Here is a 22,158-nt window from a genome sequence, read left to right as displayed (position 1 = left end):
GCATGCAGAATGTGGATTAATTTCAGAGTAGCTCCTTTTCTCGGGCTTAGCACACTGAACATTTTTATTCCAAATACGCTGGCAAGCAGTAGCTGCTAATGCTCTGTGAAAAGGTGCCATAATCCAGCACCACTAGGAGATTTATACATCAGATCTGTATAGATCAGGCAATTGTAGACAGCAAGTTAAACCTCTGATTTAGGAAGCCATCCTCAGCACAAGATGCAATAGCCTGAGGTTCAACTCTCAACTCTGTGAGAGACATGATGCTCCTCTGTCCCTAGAGCTGCACCTGGCCTGAGGAAGCAAGTCTAAAGCTCAAGGGCCCTACAACAGTAACACTTCTAACAAAAAAGCTCCTTTTCCATAACCAGATCTTGCAATCCTCTGCAGACTTGTCTCACAAAGTCTTACTTCCCTCTGTCTCTGCTACAATCCAACATCTTTATAGGTTGTGAACTTCAAGATACTGCAAAGACATGCCCTTAACAATGTAGAATTAAAAAGCTGCATGCCTGGAACTCATGTGGGGTTTGATGCATATAGTAAAGAGTGCAAAACACCAGGGCTTTACAGCAAGAGGTGTAACAAGCTCATCTATAATACGTACATACACACAAAATTAGATCCACAAGTATATTTTCTAGGTCAGCTTCTTCTCCCTCCTCTGCTTTCCCCTCCTCCCCTGAGTTTTGTTAATTGTTCTGGAAAGGAATATATGTTTCAAAATATATCACCACACTTTGCCTTCCAAAAACATATTGTCCTGTTTGTTTTGGGCTTTTTTTATATCCCAAGCTACAGTTTATGGAATATTAGTCCTCAGTTAACTTTGCCAGTGCAAAAATGCACTATGCTGTCTTATGTGTCACGTGTTTAGTTCCTATCCAGCTAATTTATTATCTTAAGCCAAAAATCCAAGTACAAACACTACAACAGGCAAGAGAATGTAGTAAGTAGGAAAGGTATAAATGTTATTTATTTTATAAGTACAGTGAAAAACACTGTTACTGTCAGTACTGAAAATACCTTCAGTCATAGCTCTGCAGATTGTCGTGTCCTGGATTTGATGGGACTTTTTACTGCTTTGTTTAATTTACTGTAGACTGCAGAATCTGGGATTCAATGTCTAGTTTAAGACAACCATATGGACCTCTGAAGTGGGAAGAACGTCCCTCCTAACAATCAGCCTAGCCAGAATTTCTGAATAGTCACAAAATTTTTGGGATGCAGTTACAATTCAACCATATGCAATTCAACCATAACAATTTTCTATGGGCAAAAATTGGGATATGAAAGCTCAGACCTGGAGGAAGAACTTTTAAAGAAGATGGATAGTTGCATTTCAATGCATATCTAAAATAAATGCTATGGAGAGAGGGCTGGACAGCAAAAAATAAGTAAGAAATGCTTTGATTTGTTCTACTATAATTTCATTTTCATTTATAACCTCCCCTATCTTAACCTCTCCATGGCTTTATGTTGATCCTTAAAACCAATGGTGCATTGTATTTACGCTGTTCAATGCTGTGTGCATTCAATAATTATTAATTGTCAGTACTCCGAGGCTGGTATCACCAACTCGAATTTCTAGAAAGAGATGCAAGGCACAATTTGCCCCAGGCCACAACAAGAACTCTATGTGAGAGCCAAAAATAGAAATAAGGAATTCCTACTCCCTGTCCTAAGTAGATGTCACAGACCCCTCTCTGGCAGTGACTTTCTTCTCAGTGTTTTATAGAAGTGATTATACTCTTATGGAACTATGTTTAATACAGACTGGGATATCCCGGGGATATATAAGAATTACAAGGCATCTCACCACCAGCTGACAACACCTCTCAGAAACAGTGTGACAGGACTAACATGTTTTAACAATGTACTTTATCAGGTGGCTGTTATAAGCAATATAGCAGTTTTATAAGGTGGTAAAGAAGTATGTGTAACTAATTTAAATGCCTTCATAGATATGTAAACTTTTAATTCACTGAATTTAAACTTCTCTCTTACCTGCAGGATCTGTAGGTAATAAAAGTGTAGATGGTTATAGCTAAGCTAATGGGAAGTATTCCAGGGTGGAATACTACTATGTGCCCGACACACACTTTTGCTAAACCCAAGGCAGCTTTCTCACAGACTTGGGCTTGGAGATCCAACACAATATACATGGGTATGTTCCAGTTGGGCTGCTGTGGACACGGAGGTGGTAGGTCCAGATAAAGCCAGACTAGAACACAAGAGTTCAGCTGGAAGAGACCTACAACAATTATCTAGTCTAAGTGCCTGGCCAATTCAGGGCTGAGCCCAAGTTAAAGTATGTTGTTAAGGGTTTTGTCCAAATGCCTCTGAAACATAGACAGTCTTGGGGCATTGACTACCTCTCCAGGAAGACTATTCTATGGTTTGACCACCCTCTCAGAAAAGAAATGCTTCCTAATGTCCAGTCTAAACTTCCCCTGGTGCTATTATAGTCTCTGCACTATTTGTTAGATTTTCTAAGCTCCCAGTTGTGGAAACATGCCTTAGGCCCTAATATGACATCTACAACACTAAATACATCCATTTCTTAGCATGATCCTTGGTTCCCAAGCCAAATGGTTGAGAGAGTCTCGGGCCCATGTTGGTACAGAAGTGGTATTTTTATTAAACGAAACAGAGGAGATGTGTTGCAGGCTTTCAAATATCACATAATAGCAAGGGGCAAGGGCGGGAGGTGTTTGAAGATATAACCCAGAGGATAGGCTGTAGGCTGCAAGTAATCTTCCCTGATGCACTCTTATCCATGCTGCCTCTTGGGAAAAGTCCCTGGAGTGAAGAAAGACATGCCTACAAATTGTCTTGAAAGAGCTTGGAAGTACATGAAAATACAGCTAAGGAAGAAAACTGACAGTTTTGCAATATGGAATATCAGTAGTTAAGTAATTGAGTATAACCATTACCCCTTTTCTGCTTAGAAATACAGCTATATCCTAAGAATTTTGCATTTGACTCAAGGTCTGCAGATACAGGTCTATTTCCACAGGGAATGAGCTCATATCTTGTAAAGAAAGTGAGATTATATATGTCCACATTGTCTTCTGCAGGCAGCTACACATTGACATAGGCTCTGTACTGCACACTTCAGATGTGGACTTCAGCGCTGACACCAGTTTACCTCTTCCTGAAAATTCATATTTGGCATATTCTGTCTTAATTACTTTGAACAGCTGTGAACATCTCCTAAAGGACCAAAAATGATGTGTCAGGATTCTCAGAATAAAGGTTTTTAAAATGTTAATATAAGGGAAAATTGAAAAACAAAACTCTTTAGTTACACAGACAGTCAGACGCTTCCCCAGAAAGCCTGCTTTCTGGTCACATACAACTTGGTGGGGATTGTTTGAGTAGATAATGATTACAATTCCTCATTGAAGCTAGGTGAAGAAGGCTATTTTTACCTTGCAGATTCATAATGATACTCTCAATACACTCAATAGCCAAGTAACTCAAAAGAATAGCCCAAACTGTCATAATACTTATCTGTCCTGGAATAACAGATCATTAACTGAATCGGCATAGAATCATCATAGAATGGCTTGTGTTGGAAGGGACCTCAAAGATCATCCAGTTCCAACCCTACTGCCATGGGCAGGGACAGCTTTTACTGGATGAGGTTGCTAAAAGTCTCATTCAACCTAGCCTTGAACACCTCTATGGATGGAGCATCCACAACTTCTCTGGGCAACTTGTTCAACTTCCACTTAGAGTCACAGGAATCCCCATCAATAATATTGCTTCTCTTTCAGGTTTTCATCACATTCAGCACAAGCTCCAGCTGGGCCCTCTTGAAAAATCCTGTCCCTAATTATTATTACTATTATACCAAATTCTTAAAGCTCAGGAAAATATAATCAGAAAACCGAAAGCAATAAATATCTATATTTTAATAATGAGAACATTTCTGACAGCTACACTGGAAACATAAAAGCTATTTTTCAAAGAGCAGGAGAACTGTTCAGTGACAGTTTTCAGTCTTATTGCTATTATCACTTAAATATATTTATATAACACTTCTTTATCACCACTCTCTTCTACGACATCTTTTACAGTTAAGATGAAAGCCTATATATAGCCTTCTCTTAGTCAATAATTAGTTTGTAAAATCAAGAAGCTCATGTAACTGTGCACCAAGTCATTCCAGTGTTTATATATTTCTACTTGAAAGTATCTAATTTTATGTAATTATTACATACAATTTAAAGCAAAAATAGATTTAAAAAATAGTGTTTGAGCAAACACAGAATTCTCCTTCAAAATATTCAGTAACTCTTAGTTGTGTGCCTTCTGCCCTGCTTTTTCCAAAGGTACATTTTATTGTCATATTCATAACCTAGTGCATGTGAACCATGACAAGCAACACAGATTTATTACTAGCTTAAAAAATAAATCCATTTCCTACCATAGTTAGATGTTGAAAGTTACAATACAAAGGGTATTCTTAGCATCCTTTAGTTTCAGGTGAATTTTAAGCAGAGTGATGAAATCAGAGTCCATTGCTGTGCTACCAGTAAATTACAGAATCAAATCATAGAATGGTTTGGATTGGAAGGGAGCTTAAAGATCATCCAGTTCCAACACCTGTCATGGGCAGGGACACCTTCCACTACAACACACTGCTCAAAGCCTCATCTGACCTGGCCTTGAATACCTCCAGGGATGGGGCATCCACCACTTCTCTAGGCAACCATTCACTTCCCTGGGCAACCTGTGACAGTGTCTCACCGTTGTTACAGGTAAAAATGTCTTCCTAGTATTTCATCTAAATCTCCCTTCTTTCAGCTTAAAATCATTACTCCTCTTCCTGTCCCTGCACTCCCTGATAAAGAACCCCTCTCCTGTAGTCCCCTTTAATGACTTTAAGGCTGCTATAAGGTCTCCACAGAGCCTTTTCTTCTCTAGGCTGAACAAGTCCAGTTCTCTCAGGCTGTCCCCTTACAGGAGGTGCTCCAGCCTCCTGATCATCTTCATGGCCTCCTCTGGACTTGCTCCAACAGATCCATGTCCTTCTCGTGCTTAGGACTCCAGAACTGAAGGCAGTACTCCAGGTGAGGTCCCAAGATAGCAGAGTAGAGGGGAAGAGTCACCTCCCTGTGTGCACAGCAAGCACTCTGGGCCATCAACTTGATTGTCCAGCCCCTGACAGCAGCTAGAAGCAGATATTCTGGCAAAATGTGGAAAAAAGGCCAGTTATTCAAATTATATAGGGTTTGAAAATCCTACTTGTGACAGAAATTTCTTTGAGTGTATACACTTTTCAAAAAACAAAACTTTATTTAAAAAAACACTTACAGTACGGTTTTCTTAATTTAACACTTATCTGCACATTTGCTATGGACCATTATCTCAGAAATCTCCTACCAACCACCCATCTTCTACACAGCATGCAGGAAACTTTTGGGCAGGACAGTGGCAAAAAATGAGATGAAGTATTCTATCACAAGAAGTACTTTTAACATCTGATCTTGATGCTTTTAGAAAATTTCCTGGACATCTCTTGCATAGACGTTGCCAGTGCCAATTGGTGACAGCTAGTAAATGAGCTCACTCCAAGACTGAAATGGTAACACTTATTTGCATTCCTTAACCAGTGACTTAACTCCTGTGACTTCACTCCTTAACTAGTGACTTACACAACTGAGGGGATGGGCCCATCATTTCAGAGGATTCATGACCAAATAATCTTTTTTTGCTTTTTTAATCTAGCCAGACCTTAACAGTGTTGCTTTTTCTTCTGCTTGATTCCTCAGGACCCTTGCCCCAGGTCAATGTTTCTCATCCTTCTCCCAAGCTGCTGTCCCTGCATCATCCTTCTCCCTGCCTTTCCCCTCTTGCCCCATGTGGATCTTGCCTCCAACCTCTATAGCCTTCTGCCACCCTTGTGCCTCCTCTAATATTGATTTCTCCAGCACCCATGCTGAGTTCAAGATAATAAACTCAGAATCATTTATGAATCATAGAATATTTTGGGTTGAAAATGATCTTTAATGATCCACCTCTTCTGTTATGAGTAGAAACATCTTCAAGCACATGAGGTTGCTCAAAGCAAGAGCTAGCCTGGCCTGGAATGTTTCAAGGCATGGGGCACCTACCACCTCTTGATGGTTGGACTAGATGGTCTTAGAGGTCTTTTCCAATCTTAATGATTCTGATTCTTCTCTAGGCAACTTGTACCAGTGTCTCAACACCCTCAGGATAAAAGATTTCTTCCTTATATCTAGTCTGAATTTATTCTCTTTCAGTTTAAATTCATTATCCCTTGTCCTGTCACAACAGGTGTTGCTAAAAATTCTGTCCTCAACTTTCTTGAGGGCTACTTTAAGTACTGAAAGGCCACAGCAAGATCTTCAGAACCTGCTCTTCTCCAGTCTGTCTTCAGACTGACAGCATCAAGTCAGAGTCTAATCACCTCTGATACCAAAGTACTCTGCCACTGCAATGCTACTCAATGATTTGGAAGAGTAGGATCCATTTCACAAACTTTTCAATACTGGGAAGAGTTCCTGACAGTGTTCTACAGCCTTATAACTTGCTATTTTAACCTCATAAAACTTCTAGGTGGCCTTTGAGCACAATGTATAGTCCAACTTTTCCGCATTGATGATGGGTGGGAACTGCTGTGGAGGGCTTGTTGCCGCTCTTAAACCAAGAGTGTGGAGGTGTAGGGTGTTACGCAACGCCTAACAGAAAAAAAAGATATGGCAAGCTGGAATTGCTTAGGATTACACCTCATATGTAGCTTGCATAGATGCTTTGCAGAAGAGGAAACCTCCCCATGCCTTGAGCACTGTACACTAATGCACAAATCCTCTGTGACACAACTGACCATCCTCAGAGCCTCTTGCCACTGGCAATCCTGCAGCTCTTTTGCAACTCCTTCCATTGCTGAGAATTTTATTTTAACACCACCGTGGTCGAACAAGAATAATATGTGGAATTAGGTTTCTCAGTGCTGCTGTCAAATGTTATGCATAGCAAGTGGCAGTAATGTTACAGCTGACTTACTCTACTGATTGCCTATGCATATCTAGGCACTGATATTCCTAGGCAGTAATACGTTCCAGAACTTTCAGAGAGTTCTGGAACCCTATACAATATATCAGTATCTGTAGATGGATCACAGAACTCAGAACAGCTACGAATACATTGTATTTTTACAACTGTCCAGTGCCGGCCACCAAAAATTGGAACTGAAATATATCGGTGAAGCCAGACGTTATGTCCACATCAGCAAGCAATGTAAAATTCCACTTATATTCATGAAGAAGCATCAAGAAGCTGAAGCATGCAAAGCTTTGAGCATGTTCTACCGTGTACCATACCTAGATGAAGAAGTACTTTCCTGTCACCACAAATTGCCGCTTCTTACTATAGCCAGGTCTAAACTATACTATATAGAAACTATTTTCAATCAAAAATGAAAAACATATTACAGCTTGTACAAGAGACTAACAATGCTGGTACAGAAAACTAGTAGTTTTCTAGTAGTTGGATCATGATAAACATAATAAATATTTATGTCAAGATATTCATTAAAATACTTTAATATTTGTTTTAATAAAACCTTCTGTGTTGCAACAGTCTTGCAAAACGTAGAAGTTTCGGCAGCTGAAGAAACAAATAGTTTTACTTTCACATTCACCTTGGACAGTGGAATAGGTCACTATTTGGCTATTTCAGCTAAAACAGAGAAATAGTAAGGAAAAAAACCCAAAATCAGCTATTATGCCAGAGGAATGGATGTGATAAATGTGTTATGAAGAAAGAAAGGAGACAGGGAAGAGAGAGAGGTATATCTTATCCATTTTAAAAATACTTTTAAATTATGCTAGGGCAGATACCAAAATAAACCTAAATCAAAAGGAAAGTAGGATTTATCAAAATACGTGGTCAAGGTCAACACACAGGGAAGTCACTCATCTTTCACTGGAATCTTCTCAATATATATTTTCAATATAGAGGTAAAGGCGATAAGGCAGAAAAACTTATCCATATGAGTGAGAAAACTGTGTCTGAAATGTAATTTAAGGAACACCTCAGTCAATCTGAAATCTCTTCCCAGCGCTCCTAATAAGAGTAAAATGAACAGGATATTAAGAGTCAGGAGATAACTCTTCTGCAATACTGAATGAACTATTACAGGGCCCATTTCAGCAAAATGAGTAAGCACATACTGACATTTAAGCATGTGTTTACGTCTCACAGTCTTCAGTGAGACTCTGATATACACCTCTCAATGAATATCTGTGAATGCAGGTGTCTATTACACACAAGCCGTCCTTTAATCCACAGATCTGTCCAGAAGCTGTGGAGCAACTCTAGGAGTCGAGGAACATACCTTTACCTGCAAGATTTTGAACATGAAAGTTCTTCAAAACATCTCCCGGCACCTGATGTCCACATTTTAAAATCAGTTTATGCCCTCTCTGCTTCGGCTCTGTACCACTGTGGTGGAAACACTGCTACCTCCCTAACAGAAAGTAGGTTGCAATAGTGACACTTCTGGTAGACACTACACTGACTTTCAAATTAAATTGCTCTGAATTCTTTGCAATTTCAAGGTCAAGAATCATAAAACTAGACATCATTGGATGTAAAGGTCCAGAACAAGGTCCACTGTCAAAGTTCAGGAAATCAAGCTGACACTGAAAGCTTCCTGTAAAGTGCAGTTAAGACAGATCCACTGCCTTCTTTGCAACATATGGTGCAGTAAGACATGCACATCCACTTCCTGTCCCCCACAAATCAACTCCCTGGCGCCGCCTGTTAAGAGTGAGCAGTCTATAAAATTAATGCTTTGGGAACAGATAAAAATGGGTGTGATTGTTCTGTCATGGTGCATTTATCTCACTCGCTCACTTCTGCACCTGTAGGAAGGCTGTATTTGACACAAAATTAAAAGTAAAAACTAGGCAAAAGTAAAAAAAGTAAAAAGTAAATCAAGAGTATGAGCAATACCCTTCCTGTAACTTCCACTGTCCTTTTGAAAGGAGCTAGTTAATAACATGACCTGTTTATTATATCACTTGGAGATATTTGCTTTAACATAGAATTCCTTTGCTGTCTATTTTACTATTTATAATTTAAAACTCTTGTTCTATTCTGGGGACCTATTTTCTCCTCTGCCACTCACAATATAAAGCGTCATTCCTGTATATTACTCTCCTGCCTGAGTTCAAGAATCACATAATTGTAGAAGCCTTAATATAAAGTGCATGCTTGTACCCATGATTTCATGCCATGTATCTAAAATATTTCCTATAAACATCCTTAATTCTTGTTCAAATTTCATTGCCTGTTAACAGTGGATCTGCACACATAAAACTTGAAATATAACCCTATGTGTCCAAAGCAAAAAGTTATGTATTTAGGTATGGGCTGCAGAAAAAAGAAGCTGAGAAAAAGATATTTGAAGCGAGGTGATCCACTAATACATATAGAGACTATCTTATATATGCCTGATAGTGTTATCAAAGGGTTCTAATCTGACATGTGTTGAACCAACCTGAGATAACTTGGTTCGCTCATGCTCCTTCTCATCTTTCTGAAAATGATCACTATCCTACGCATCCACTTTTCATTTGAGAAGTAGTTCATACACCACCACAAGAAGATAAAACATTGACTGTGACTAACTTAATGAGCCTGAAGCACTAAAGAAAGAGGAGGAAAAAAAGTTTGAAGTTTATGATTTTTATTCTCCTGCTTCTTCCTAACAGGATCTGAAAATCATGAAAGGACTTAAGTGCATCAAAGCATATCCTTTGAAAATCATGCTTACAGGCAGGAATACAAATTGGATACCAGTCCCTAGGCCACTGGCCTACCTTTGTGGAATAGTGGCTTGCATTTAATTTCCCCTGACTAACAATTTACCTTTATTAATTAGAATTTAACACTTGAAAACAAGAGAGTTTAAGTTTTTAAAGTTAAAATGAAAAAGAAATATGAGTTATGAGAAATATGCAAATTATAGAAGTTTTTAAACTGTTAAACTCTTGATGCTATTTATATCACTAGTGGCATCATGACACAGCAGTTAAATTATAACTCTTTTGTCAATAGAACATATTTTTATCTATTTAAAATGGAGGTAAAGAAACAAGAAACTTTAGGTCAGGGAAGTCTCAAGTAACCAGAGTTTTAAGCAGGCCATAGTACGAGGAAAAGGAGAAAGAAGACAAATAAATTGTAAATGTTTGACTGTAAACTAATTTAAGCATATTCTATGTGGGAGTAGAAGAACTGTCATTAACTTCTAGCTGAATGACATTTAGGGAGCATTGGACCATCTATAACACATTTCAGAAAGTTACTTAATTTTATTTATGTTATTCTGTCACATAAGAACTCAAAAAATTATAGTGCGTTCCTAGTTTGTGGACTGTACAACTAGAATTTGATTTTTGTAGCCTGGTCATTTTTTAGCATTAAAAAAGTTACACAGAGGATTTAAAAATAATTACTATGGATACCATTTTTTATATAACTATTCATTTCCTCCTCTATTTAAATATAGGAGAACAGTTTTAATATAATCCAGTATTTCAGGATAACAAGGAAAAGGAAGGGGACAAAATCTGTAAACCCCTCTGCAAAATCATCATGACTGATCCAGTGATCTGTGAACCAAACTTGTTTACCCAAAGTTTTAAAAATATGCCACTACTTTTTAATTATTTCAGTTAGATAACAAACAACATTTATTATAACATAACGTCAAGTCAGGATGCATATGGGGAAAAATGTAGTCCAGTCCACACCTTTGTTAAAAAAATTGGGGTGGGATAGCATTACATAGCTAGAAAAGAAACTTCTCTTGCTAACTGCGCCACCTTTTGATTTAAATTTAAAAGAGAAATTAAATGATTGTCCAGTCCCTAAAAGAAAATGTTAATTTGATTATATTCCTGTAAACTTAAAAATGGGTTGAGAAGCTTACTTTATTTATATCTTATGCAGAACTGCAGGTATGTATACTTTAGTATGGTTCTTCTGATTAAAAGCCATTAAAAGCAATATAAAGGGAAAAATATATTTATACTTGATGGTTTGTGTTTTTCTAATCAAAATCAATAAAGCTGGGCAAATGGCAGAGTAGTGGTTTAGTAATCTTAGCACTAAGTATACAATCAACTCTAAAACAAATGCTTCATAATCTGTTATATGTAGCTCTATGCTCGTACAACCCTGGGAAATAAGAAAGCTTTACTTTTGATTTTTTTTTCTAATATTTAAAACGTTATCGGCTGTAAGCCCTTATTTATAACCAACATATCGCAATTTACTCTGAAATCTCTAGTCAGACATGAAATTAAATAGCACAGATATTCAAAGGAGTTACAGCATGCATTTAAATACATTAACCACATCCTACCTTGCATCCAAACATCAACGATAAAGTGTTGTTGGTGCATGCAACTTTGCAGTGGCAAATCATTGGTGTAAAGCAGTCAGGATTTCTAACAATAGGGCACATTCCTTTAGTGCTGCAGTAGTGGCAGCCTACTGAAGGCTAAAAACAAGTAGCTAGTACAGCACATGGAGTGGCAACATATGCTGCTCAACAGCTAGCTTTTCTCTTGCTCATCAGAAGCATCCTGCTTGAATCTCTACCTGTGTCCCATTCAGCCATCCCCTTCTTCGTTGATGAATCAACGATGCAGCATCGATCACAAATCTCAGGATTCCCCTTCCTCGGGGAAATTAGTTTTCACATCGGGGAAAAAAAAAAAAAAAAAAAAAAGAAAGAAAAAAAAAGAGAGAAATGGAAATGAGGGGGACTAGCAGGTGTGGCAGTATTAGCATGTAAAAGGATGTAAACGCCTACTCATAACAATCACATAAGATTGTCATGCTAGCTGAAGTGGGCAGAAATTATTCCATCGGAAGAAAAATACTGCAGCTCCTGATTTGGTAAAAAGCCAGTGAGTTGCTGCAATACATAGTCATTGTGGGGAGAGAAGAGAAAAAAATTACTTATCTAAGAAGCCAGAATCCTCAGCCTTTATCAATATGCATTCCAGTAAGGATTCCCTTCCCAGCGCCTCCCCGAGAAAAAGAATCAAATCAGTCGCAACTCCAGAGAAGCGATGACCTTTGCTTTCCCCAAAAAGATGAATCTCAGCATGAAACAAACTGTACTCAAAGCTGAAAATCCCAGATGCTGAGAGTTTGCAATCACAGGAATACAAGTAACGTTTATCCAATCCTGGCTTGCCACATGGGAGCTTTCTCCAGGCACAAATTTACAAATAGACAGGTTGAAGGATTGCAGGAGACACTGAATAAAGATATGAAGTTACACGGAAAAATGCACCAGTGTCGAGCTTAAAGAGCAACCCTCTTTAAACTCTGCCTTTCAGGCAATGTAACTACTGACTCCAGCTGGTACTGTTATCCTATAACCTGCAAACGGCTTGCTGTATTCCAGAAATGCAATAATTAAAGAAGTTTGGGAGCATAACGCTGGTTTGGATTCAGTTACAGCTGTCGCTGTTCCTTCAGTTAAAGCAACACCAGCTGAAAATGCATAATAAAGCATTTGGATGAGCAAACCGCTAGCTGTGGTTTTTAAGAGGATTATTTATATCAAAAGCTGGATGAATATATCCTCCAGTTTTAGGTTTGGTCATGGCAGACACACAAATATAAAATGAAAAGTCTACAGTACAGAAAGTAAGGCAATGCCTTCAATGATTTCACAGCTGATAGCAAGGTAAACGCAGCAGTTGTTTCACAGTGACTTGACCCTGCTTTTTGCGACTCACTAAGCTCTGCCCATCAAATTAGAAACTCTTTCTAAAGAAATGAGAGCAGCTTGTCTCCCTGGCAATCACAAGTGCATTCTTAAGGCACAACTGAAACAATTTTCTGTAATAAATCCGAACTGAAAAAATTGTTATACAACAGAACAGAGAGAATGGCAAATGTAGGTCTCTGCGTGCAGCCAGGTCAAGCAGTATAGACAGGGAATGGTGCAGAATATTTAACAAGATCTGCCTGAGACTGAAGACCCTAAGGTAGGAGACCTCCTATGTTAAGATTTTATATTTATATAAATGTATATGTGTGTATTGCATGTATGTATATATCTAAATTCTAAGTAGAATTTCTTCAGTACAACTTAACCTCACTTTGTAAAGTTCAAAACCATAAAAGAACCATTCTCTTAAACAGCTTTGATTTTACTACGTCTTTTCACAGAATCATAGAATCATAGAATCATAGAATGGTTTGGGTTGAAGGGGACTTTAAAGATACTCCAGTTTCAACCCCCCTGCCATGAGCAGGGACGCCTTCCACTGGATCAGGTTGATCAAAGCCTCAGATGTTTCGCACCATAAAATAACTTTAATTTTATCCCATTTTTGTTGCATAGCTAAATTTCAACTTGGTATAATACTTTCTGATTATTGTTTCTCACTATGTATTTCAATTTGGAGCTTGCAAGAGCCCAACCTCAGTAACGTGATAATACTTTCTAGATTCAAGTGACAGAACTGCTCCACAGTTGAAGTCACAAGCCAGTTCCATTTCTGAAGATTTATTTCTTGCAAATAACAGGCTCTTGCAACCTAGTGTCCTCTATTCACTCAGCTCATACTTTTTCTTCCTAACAGCTTGGCCATGAACATTACACGTCATGGAACTCCACTACATGGATGTCAATCAGTCAGCTATCGATAATCTTAGCTCGTCTGACCTGCAAGTCCAAAGTGACGTCACAGCAGCACCTCTTTCTGCCTTGCTGTGCATGTTATCATCTGAAACAGCAACTGTGCCTGTTTAGAAACCTACTACAGTGACAAAGAGCAGCCACAACATTGCTGAATCTTTGACCTGTTTATTCCTAGCTTGCCTGTCTCATTATTAAGCTATATACTATACAGATTTTCTTTCAAGTACTGTCTCTCACATAACCAGCACTGGTGTAAATATAGAAAAGTGTAGTTTCCATGACAATACATTCCATAGTTACAGCCAGCAGCCACTATCATTAAAACATGAATCACAGTGCTACCTTAAGGTGTGAGCACACTACATCACTGGCCTTAGAAGCGTTGATTTGGGATGGGGGTGGCATGACAGTATTTTTAGGAGACGCTACTACAAAATGTCAGAAAATTGTGCTATTTAACCGTTTCAGCAGTTCTAATATCCACCTATCTTAGGCATTTAAGTGGTACGTAACACCCTCTATCTGTCCTAATCATTGGCCTTTCAAATATAAGACTACGTCACATCTGCACTTTCCAATGTTTTAAAGACAGCGTCCTCTGATTTAAAAATGGACTCATAATCTCACAAATGTAATTTCTGATTAATAGTCACAGGTTCTAACTGAAATCACCTGCATTTAATACCAAATTCAGATTTCAAACAAGGGAAGGAAAACCAGCCATTTAGCCTCTTGGATCTTTGGGATATGACTGCATTCAGCTGGCTCATGCTTTCAAAAGGGAGGACATATTTGTTCATTAAAATTCCCATTTCTTCCCCATCCCCTGACACTACTGTGGATTTTCAACCAGAACAGGTTTCACCTGTGATTTCACTTCAATGTTAAGATGCGTCGAACACCTATCACCTGAGTATTGCACATGGCACAAAACACGTCCCTTCACACCGAATCTAATTGTTGCTTTCAAGTGAAAAAGTCATTAGAAAAGGAAGATTTGTTCCAATGGAAGACTGGAATAATAACTCATATCACAATTGGCCAAGACTTCTATTTCTATTAAATGACAACCACATACTGAAAACTGCCATAAGAAAATATTTGCTCAGAGTTCCTATTCTGTCTGATTGGTTTTGGTTTTTTTCCCCAATAGCACTTATCGCAGGCACAAACGTAAATTGCTGGTTTCCATGAAATCCATTTAAACCACAGTCAGACTGCAGGAACAAGGTTTCTTGGAAAATCTATGTCCACATTTTCAATCTGTCTGATGAAATATGCTGAAGAACGTACATTGTAGTTGTTACTGGACAGAAAACAGAGTCCACAGACCTGGTGAGTTTTGTGAGCCTTTCATCTTTCTTTGGACTTGAGTGCACTAATCCAGCCTACTTGCTCTGAACCACTGTTACCGCCTCAAAGAAGCGCACCTCTTTTGCTGTAAGCAAAAAAGGGAGACTCACAGCTAGTTGCAGTATAGTTATCAAGTGGATGCCCCATCCCTGGAGGTGTTCAAGGCCAGACTGGTTGAAGCTTTCAGCAACTTGATCCAGTGGAAGCTGTCCCTGCCCATGGCACGGGGGTTGGACGTAGATGATTTTTGAGGTGCCTCCTAACCCAGACCATTCTATGATTCTATTGCCAGAAGCTTTGAGGAAAATGACCCTGCCAGCCAATAATTGTCACCTGCTACCATCTAAGCATAGTCTTTGCAAAGGTTACTCTCTCCATCACTTGTTGGATTTGGGAGGAATAAGAACTGTTGCTCTACTTATCATTTCCATTTTGCCCACTCAACTGGTAAAATCTGCAGCTCTACCATTGTATCTGCCAGTTGCCTTTACCCAGCCTTTGCAGGTTCTCTGACAATCTCTGCCTTTCACGGTGCACCATTACTTGGCAATAGATGAATTCACTTGTACCAACTGAGTTGCATTTCTGGAAGTATTATGGTCATGATTGCATGGTACTTCCTCACTTAATGTGTATACACCTCCTCCTGTGTTGGAAGTAGTTCAGTCATAGAATCATAGAATCATAGAACCCTGGAATGGCTTGCGTCGGAAGGGACCTTAAAGATCATCCAGTTCCAACCCCTCTGCCAAGGGGAGGGACATCTTCCACTGGATCAGGTTGCTCAAAGCCTCAACTAGTTTAAATAGCAATTGCTAGCCCTGCAACTGACATGTCATGTAACAATCAAAAGGACCAATACAGGTAAAAATAAAGGTAAAGGCTTGGAAAGTCACAAAGAATTTTTAGATAGTCACCCTTGACTATATTAGGATATTTAATTCTGGGGTTTTTTTTTCAGTTGTCTGCTGTTTCTGTTGAGGAAATTGCTTAGGTTTTGGTACTATAGTATACATCTGCTATTCTCCTTTCCTGTTTTCTCCACTCAACTTTTTGTTCCATTGCTATAAGATTAAAAATTCCTCTAACCCCTTGCCATATCCATTAGATACCAGAAGACCAAGACGATCTATAGACTCTTGGTCAAGCTATAAACATTGTTAACTTTCTTCTAATCTTTTGTTAGAATTCAAAATCACCTTCTCTGCTGCTCTTCTTTGAATTCCCTGTATGCTAATCAAGCCTCCTGAAAACTAAACTTGTTTCTGACAGTGATTAAAGAGAAGTTGTCTTCCCAAAGAATCATATTAGATGAAAGGGGAAAAGGCTTGTTACACCACAGGCAGCACATACAAAAGGAACCAGAGAATATAAATATAAAACAAACTTGAAAGATTACCCATCAAATAGAGATGACTGAACACAACTGTGTCACATGTTCCTTAAGAACAAAATAGTCTCACACCTCTAGTCTAAATCAAAGTTTTCACAGCTATCCTGCCATTTAGAAGGACTCTACTTTCAGCATTTCAAGGACCTCAGCTATGTCTGCACTTTATGCGAGCTAGTTCTTTTGGGGAATAGAATGGAGATGACAAGCCTTTATTTTGCTAAATTTTGTCTGTGAGTATCAGAAGCCTTCATTAATTTGCCTGAAAATCCACGTGCCTTTGCAACAATTATCATAGAAGCATAGAACCTTAGAATCATGGACTCATACAATAGTTTGCATTGGAAGAGACTTTTAAAGTTCATCTAATCCAACCCCTCTGGAATAAGCAGGAAAATCTTTAACTAGATCAGGTTGCTCAGAGCCTCATCCAACCTGACCTTGACTGTTTCCAGGGATGGAGCTTCTATCACCTCTCTGGGCAGCTTAAGCCAGTCTCACCACCCTCATCATAAAAAAATTCTTCCTTTTATCTAGCCTGAATATCCCCTCTTTTAGTTTAAACCATTACCCCTTGTCCTTTAGTTACTAGTCCTACTAAAAAGTCTGTCCCCATCTTTCTTATAACCCTCCTTTAAACATTGAAAGTGTGCAGTAAGGTGTCTCTGAAGCCTTCTCTTCTACAGGCTGAACAACCTCAACTCTCTCAGCCAGCCTCACAGAAGAGGTGTTCCATCCTTGGATCATTTTTGTGGCTTCCGTTGGACCCACTCCAACAGGCTCATGTCTTTCCTCTGTTGAGGACTCCAGAGCTGGATGCACTGCTCCAGATGAGGTCTCACCAGAGTGGAGCAGAGGGACAGAAGCACCCACCTTCACCTGATAGCCACACTGCTTTTGATGCAGCCCAAAATGCAGTTGGCTTTCTGGGTTACAAGAGCATATGATTGTAGCCCATCCAGGAAAGACCCTACAGTCTGGATACCAGCTTGAGAGCAGCTAAAATCAATGGAGGAGCTGCTGGTTTGTGATCTGTCCACATCTCATGGATGCTGTGTTTGAATGTGCAGTAAGGGGTAATATGAGACTGAATGTTCACCCTCTGCTCTTAGAAATAGGGTTAAGGCAATTTTTTTTGTGTATCCGAAGGCTCATGGACTAGACTACATCTGGGCCAGTCCTGCCATAAGAAGGAGATGAATAGGGTGACTTAGGTGGAGGTTGGACAGAAAGACCCAGGACCATCTTTGTGGAAACAGGTTTGATACTTCTATGAGATGCCATTGCAACTACTAGGACACCTCCTCTTCCACTGTCATGAGCAGCAGCTGCTTCATCTTACACAGTGGCTTGTGACAGCTGGCTTGGCTTTTCCAAATCTCTGTATGTGGACACAGATGAGTTGCCAGTTGGCTCCAACAAACAGTAGATCGTGCTGGTGGAGAATTGTTTTCTTCACCTACAACCGACAAGAGAATGGACATCTCATGGAGATGATAGAAAGTTCTCCTTGAGCACCTTGCAGTCACATCATGGAGACACAGATAAGCAAAGCACAGCTTGGAAGCTCTGCAAGAAACCTATGCATCAAAAATTCAGATGCAGTTGGCAGCTTAGAAAGCATTATATGACTCAATTTGCATCGGGGGAGGTTTAGATTGGACATGAGGAAAACCTTCACTGAAAAGGTTATCAAGCACTGGAACAGGCTGTCCCCAGGGAGCTGATTGAGTCATCATCCCTGGAGTTATTTAAAAGACAGGTAGATGAAGTGCTTAGGGATATGATTTAGTACTGGGCAGGTATGGTTGGACTTGATGATCTCAAAGGTCTTTTCCAACCTAGGGATTCTATGATCCTATGACTCTATGATCTCTCCACCTGAAGACGGAGACAATGCCTTTCAATTAAATGTCCATATCTCTAAGTACACAGCTATATAAACAATGATTTTTAAGTTAATGTGTATACACTTAAAAAAAGTACTCATGTTTGTAAATATTTATACATTTAAGGTGCCACATTACCAGTGGTTTACATTTTTAAGTAGTGGAAAACTTTCTGAATTATTTCTGAAACTAACTTTAGTATGATAAATTATTTACAAAGTCAGCAATTGCATATAATTTTTAAAGTAAATTCTTTAATCAGGTATAAATTCAAAAGAAAAATTAAAGGGAGAAAAACTACGTGTATTAAGTATTAGCTTGAAAAAAAAACCAAGCACATTACTGCCAATCCTCAATACCTGCAAAACAACTCCGCTTTTCTGAAGATTCCTCTATATATCTCTTGTGCTAGAATTGTTAAGGTTTTCTGTGACAAATTAAGCAGAAATAAAGGCCTGGTCCTGCTGACACGGAGTGGAAATATGTGCACAGTACATTCAGAATCATAACAATCATAGAATCATAGAATCATTAAGGTTGGAAAATACCTCTAAGATCATACAGCTCAACACCACTGTGCCTACTTAACCATGTCCTGAATTGTCATGCCTACACGTTTTTTTAATACCTCCAGGGATGGAGACTTCACCACTTTCCTGGGCAGCCTATTCCAATGTTTCACCACTCTTTCAGTACAGAAAGCTTTCCTAATATCCAATCTAAACTTCCCCAGTTATAACTTGAGTCCATTTCCTCTCTTGTCCTATATTCTTCAGAATATATATGCCCCTCTTTAATATCATTATGTAGACTTTCTGATTTCTTCAAGAGATTATTTTGATTATTTTGTAGTACACTTGCACCTAAATGAGCTTGAAATAATCAGTTTAGACACCACATGCAGAAGCTCACTGAGGACTAAGAGCTTCAATATTTCCCAGGCTGCTGGGAAGAAAGTGTTAGCCTGCAATGAATTTTGTGTTATTATGCTATTGCTGGCATTAAACTAGCTAGCTCAGTTATGTCAATATGCACTGAAGTTGTTGCACCATACACGTATTTACTGTATGCATCAAACAGAGGTGTAAGGCTGGCCACAGTCCTACACATGGCCACCAGCTGTGCCACCACGTTCTTCTGCTGTGTGCAAGTGGGACTCCCCCGGTAGGAAGCACTATAAGCACTAGTAATTTTCTAGTAATTTTCCAGACTCCCCTTGAAACCAAGTAAACTTCTACTTCCATACTCTTCTTTGGTGAGGAGTTCCTCAGGTCTTCAACTTCTCCTATGGCAGTCTCTCTTTTCTTGTTTATGTTAGTCTTCCTTTTGATGTCTTTATTACCTGTCCCAAAATGTTGCAACGGGAGAAACAAGGAACAGTCAACTTTTATTCAACTTCTCCATGTCACTTAGGATTTTGTAAACTAGCGCTGTATGGTCTCTAACTGGTCTGTTTTCCATAATGAAAAGTTGTAGCCTAATAGATCTCAGTTTTTGTTATAACAACATAGAATCGTAGAACGGTTTGGATTGGAAGGGACCTTAAACATCATTCAGTTCCAATCCACCCGTCATAGGCAGGGACACTTCCCACTAGACCAGGGTGCTCAAGGCCCCATCCAGCCTGGCTTTGAATACTTGCAGGGAGGGGGCATTCACAGCTTACCTGGGCAACCTGTGCCAGTGCCTCACCACCCTCACCATGAAGAATTTTTTCTGAAGTCTAATCTAAATCTTCCTCCTTCAATTTAAAACCATTTTCCTTTGTCCTATCACAACATGCCCTTGTAAAAAAGTCCCTCCATAGCTTTCTTGTAGTCCTCCTTTAGGTACTGGGAGGCTGGAATGCTTCTGGAAGGTCATATATACGTAACTTTTTTATATATATAAATATAAATATATAATGACAATGGTCATTGTTGGTCTGAACTTGTTTTACTTAATTCTTTTGAACTTTACCATAGCTCATTCACTGTAAAATCCTTAATGTTCTTGGTCTTTTCCTCTAAAATATCTCCATCCCTCATCCAAACCATAACACTGTCCATCAGAACAATTCATTATGTCTCTTGCTTACACTAATTCTCTAAATATAGGCAAGTATTTCACATTAGCTTTGCAACAGCTTCACAGTTTTCGTTGAGACTCGCTCTGGGATTCATTTCTACCCATCCTTTTCTGCTGCCTGTCTGATCAATACACATTTGGTATTCATGCAATTGGATATCCCTTCCCACGTGCAACATTTCACATTTTTATTTCATGCTATTGCTTTCAAGCCATTTATTTATGTTGAAGTTTACATGTGCCATTCCTCTGACAAATTCCAAGGCGCTCAGGCTATGGACTTCAATAAAAAGTATTTGGAAGCAATTCTTTCTGGGATTTAGATTAGGAATGTAACACTCTGGAGCACAGTGTGTTACACCTCCATAAAGAATGTCAAAGGGGAAGCCCACTTTCAAGAAATGTGTCTCTGGTTACTGACACTGCTTAGACCCCATCATCTTTGGATAACATGGAATTCAAATTTTGGTGATTGTTACTGGCCCATATAGGTGAGAAGTCAATATGGACTATGCCTGGCTGGAGGAAAATAAGGAGTCTATCTCTTTTAAGAGTTCTGCTTGAAATGCAGCTATGATCTAAATAAAAAATAGGAGACAGAAGAAATCACAAAATCAAAAAAAACCCAAATAAAAAAGCAAGTAAAAATCATTATTATTATTATTACCTTGGACATTTCGTGAAAGTATTTCATAAGGGCCTGATATAAATTTTCAAACACAGTGCCCATAACTCACTTTTATTGGAAATCCAGTGCCTATACTCTCATCTCTAGTACTGAGCAGTTCAAACTGCTGCTAGCAGCTCCAGAGAGGAACCACCGGAAAACAGCTTTCATTTCTTGTGTCATATGGTACTACTATTTAGAGAAGAATGATAAGCCTAAAGATAAAGCACTTGATGAAAGCAGTAGTAAAAAAAAGAATGATGATGCATCACAATTCACAGGAAACAGGTCAGGCTTTGGAGCATTTTGGAGGAATTAATTTTTCACATTACCAGCTTTTTGCAAGAAATTTTTAACATCATGATTGCAAAATGTCATTAAATAATGCTGTTATTTCCAGCATGCAGAAATAAAAAAAAAAAAAAAGAAAGAAATGAACTGAGCCTGAAACTAAATCCTGTTTTATAAAGTCTTATATTACTTGTTCCATATTATTACAGGTAAGACTTATTATGGGTAAGGTTGCAGAGTCCCTGGCTGTGTGCTAACCAGACACACATTTCAAACTAGAGATGAACCCAGGCTGTTGTCACATCTACTAGAAGAACACCTTTGGTTTTCTCTGTGAGGATTTTCCTTTGCTCAGAAATTCTCTTTGAGGAATCAAGTTCTGATAAACCAAATGTTTGATATTTCCAATATTTTTTTTTCTAATGATAAATGTATCCATCTCTTCCCAGTTCCCATTAAAAGTGAATGTTTCCCAGCAGTTCCCAACAGCTAGGAAGATTGTCACTGAGTTTTCTCAGCTTTTCTTAACAGGGAATTCTGTGTTCATTTGTGGCAAATGCCACTATTCTCATAGCTTTTAGCATTTAGTGTCTTTTTGAGTACAAAATTCTCATTCCATGAAAAAAAAAACCAACCCATAATGCAAACCTAAAATGCAAGGAAAACACAAAACCTAAACTTAATTCACTTCAATGTCAGTGGAAAGCAAATAGATGCAGTTTCAGACACAGCTAAATTCTACATCAAGTTTTCCAACAAAACTAAAAAAAAAATGTAGGAGAAA

The 22,158-nt window shown here is 38.7% G+C and overlaps 1 protein-coding gene across 24 annotated transcripts in view; it reads right to left on the bottom strand.

Annotated features, from left to right (window-relative positions):
- DLG2 (discs large MAGUK scaffold protein 2) overlaps window positions 1-22,158 on the bottom strand; it is a 1,074,248-nt gene that overhangs the window by 666,638 nt on the left and 385,452 nt on the right. The window contains exon 1 of one of the 24 annotated variants that reach the window (XM_054072027.1): window positions 11,414-12,468. The exons of 21 other annotated variants lie outside the window; for them this stretch is intronic. In XM_054072027.1, the coding sequence (XP_053928002.1) occupies window positions 11,414-11,515 (102 nt within the window). In that variant the 5' untranslated portion in view covers window positions 11,516-12,468. Of the gene's footprint in view, window positions 1-11,413; window positions 12,469-22,158 lie in introns of those variants that run through there. 2 more of the 24 variants (XM_054072072.1, XM_054072113.1) reach the window with 2 other exon arrangements.

Source organism: Cuculus canorus, chromosome 1 (assembly GCF_017976375.1).
Source record: "Cuculus canorus isolate bCucCan1 chromosome 1, bCucCan1.pri, whole genome shotgun sequence".
NCBI classification, from domain to species: Eukaryota; Metazoa; Chordata; class Aves; order Cuculiformes; family Cuculidae; genus Cuculus; species Cuculus canorus.
Note: the sequence above shows the minus strand (reverse complement) of the source record. Positions and strands in the feature narration are given on the sequence as shown.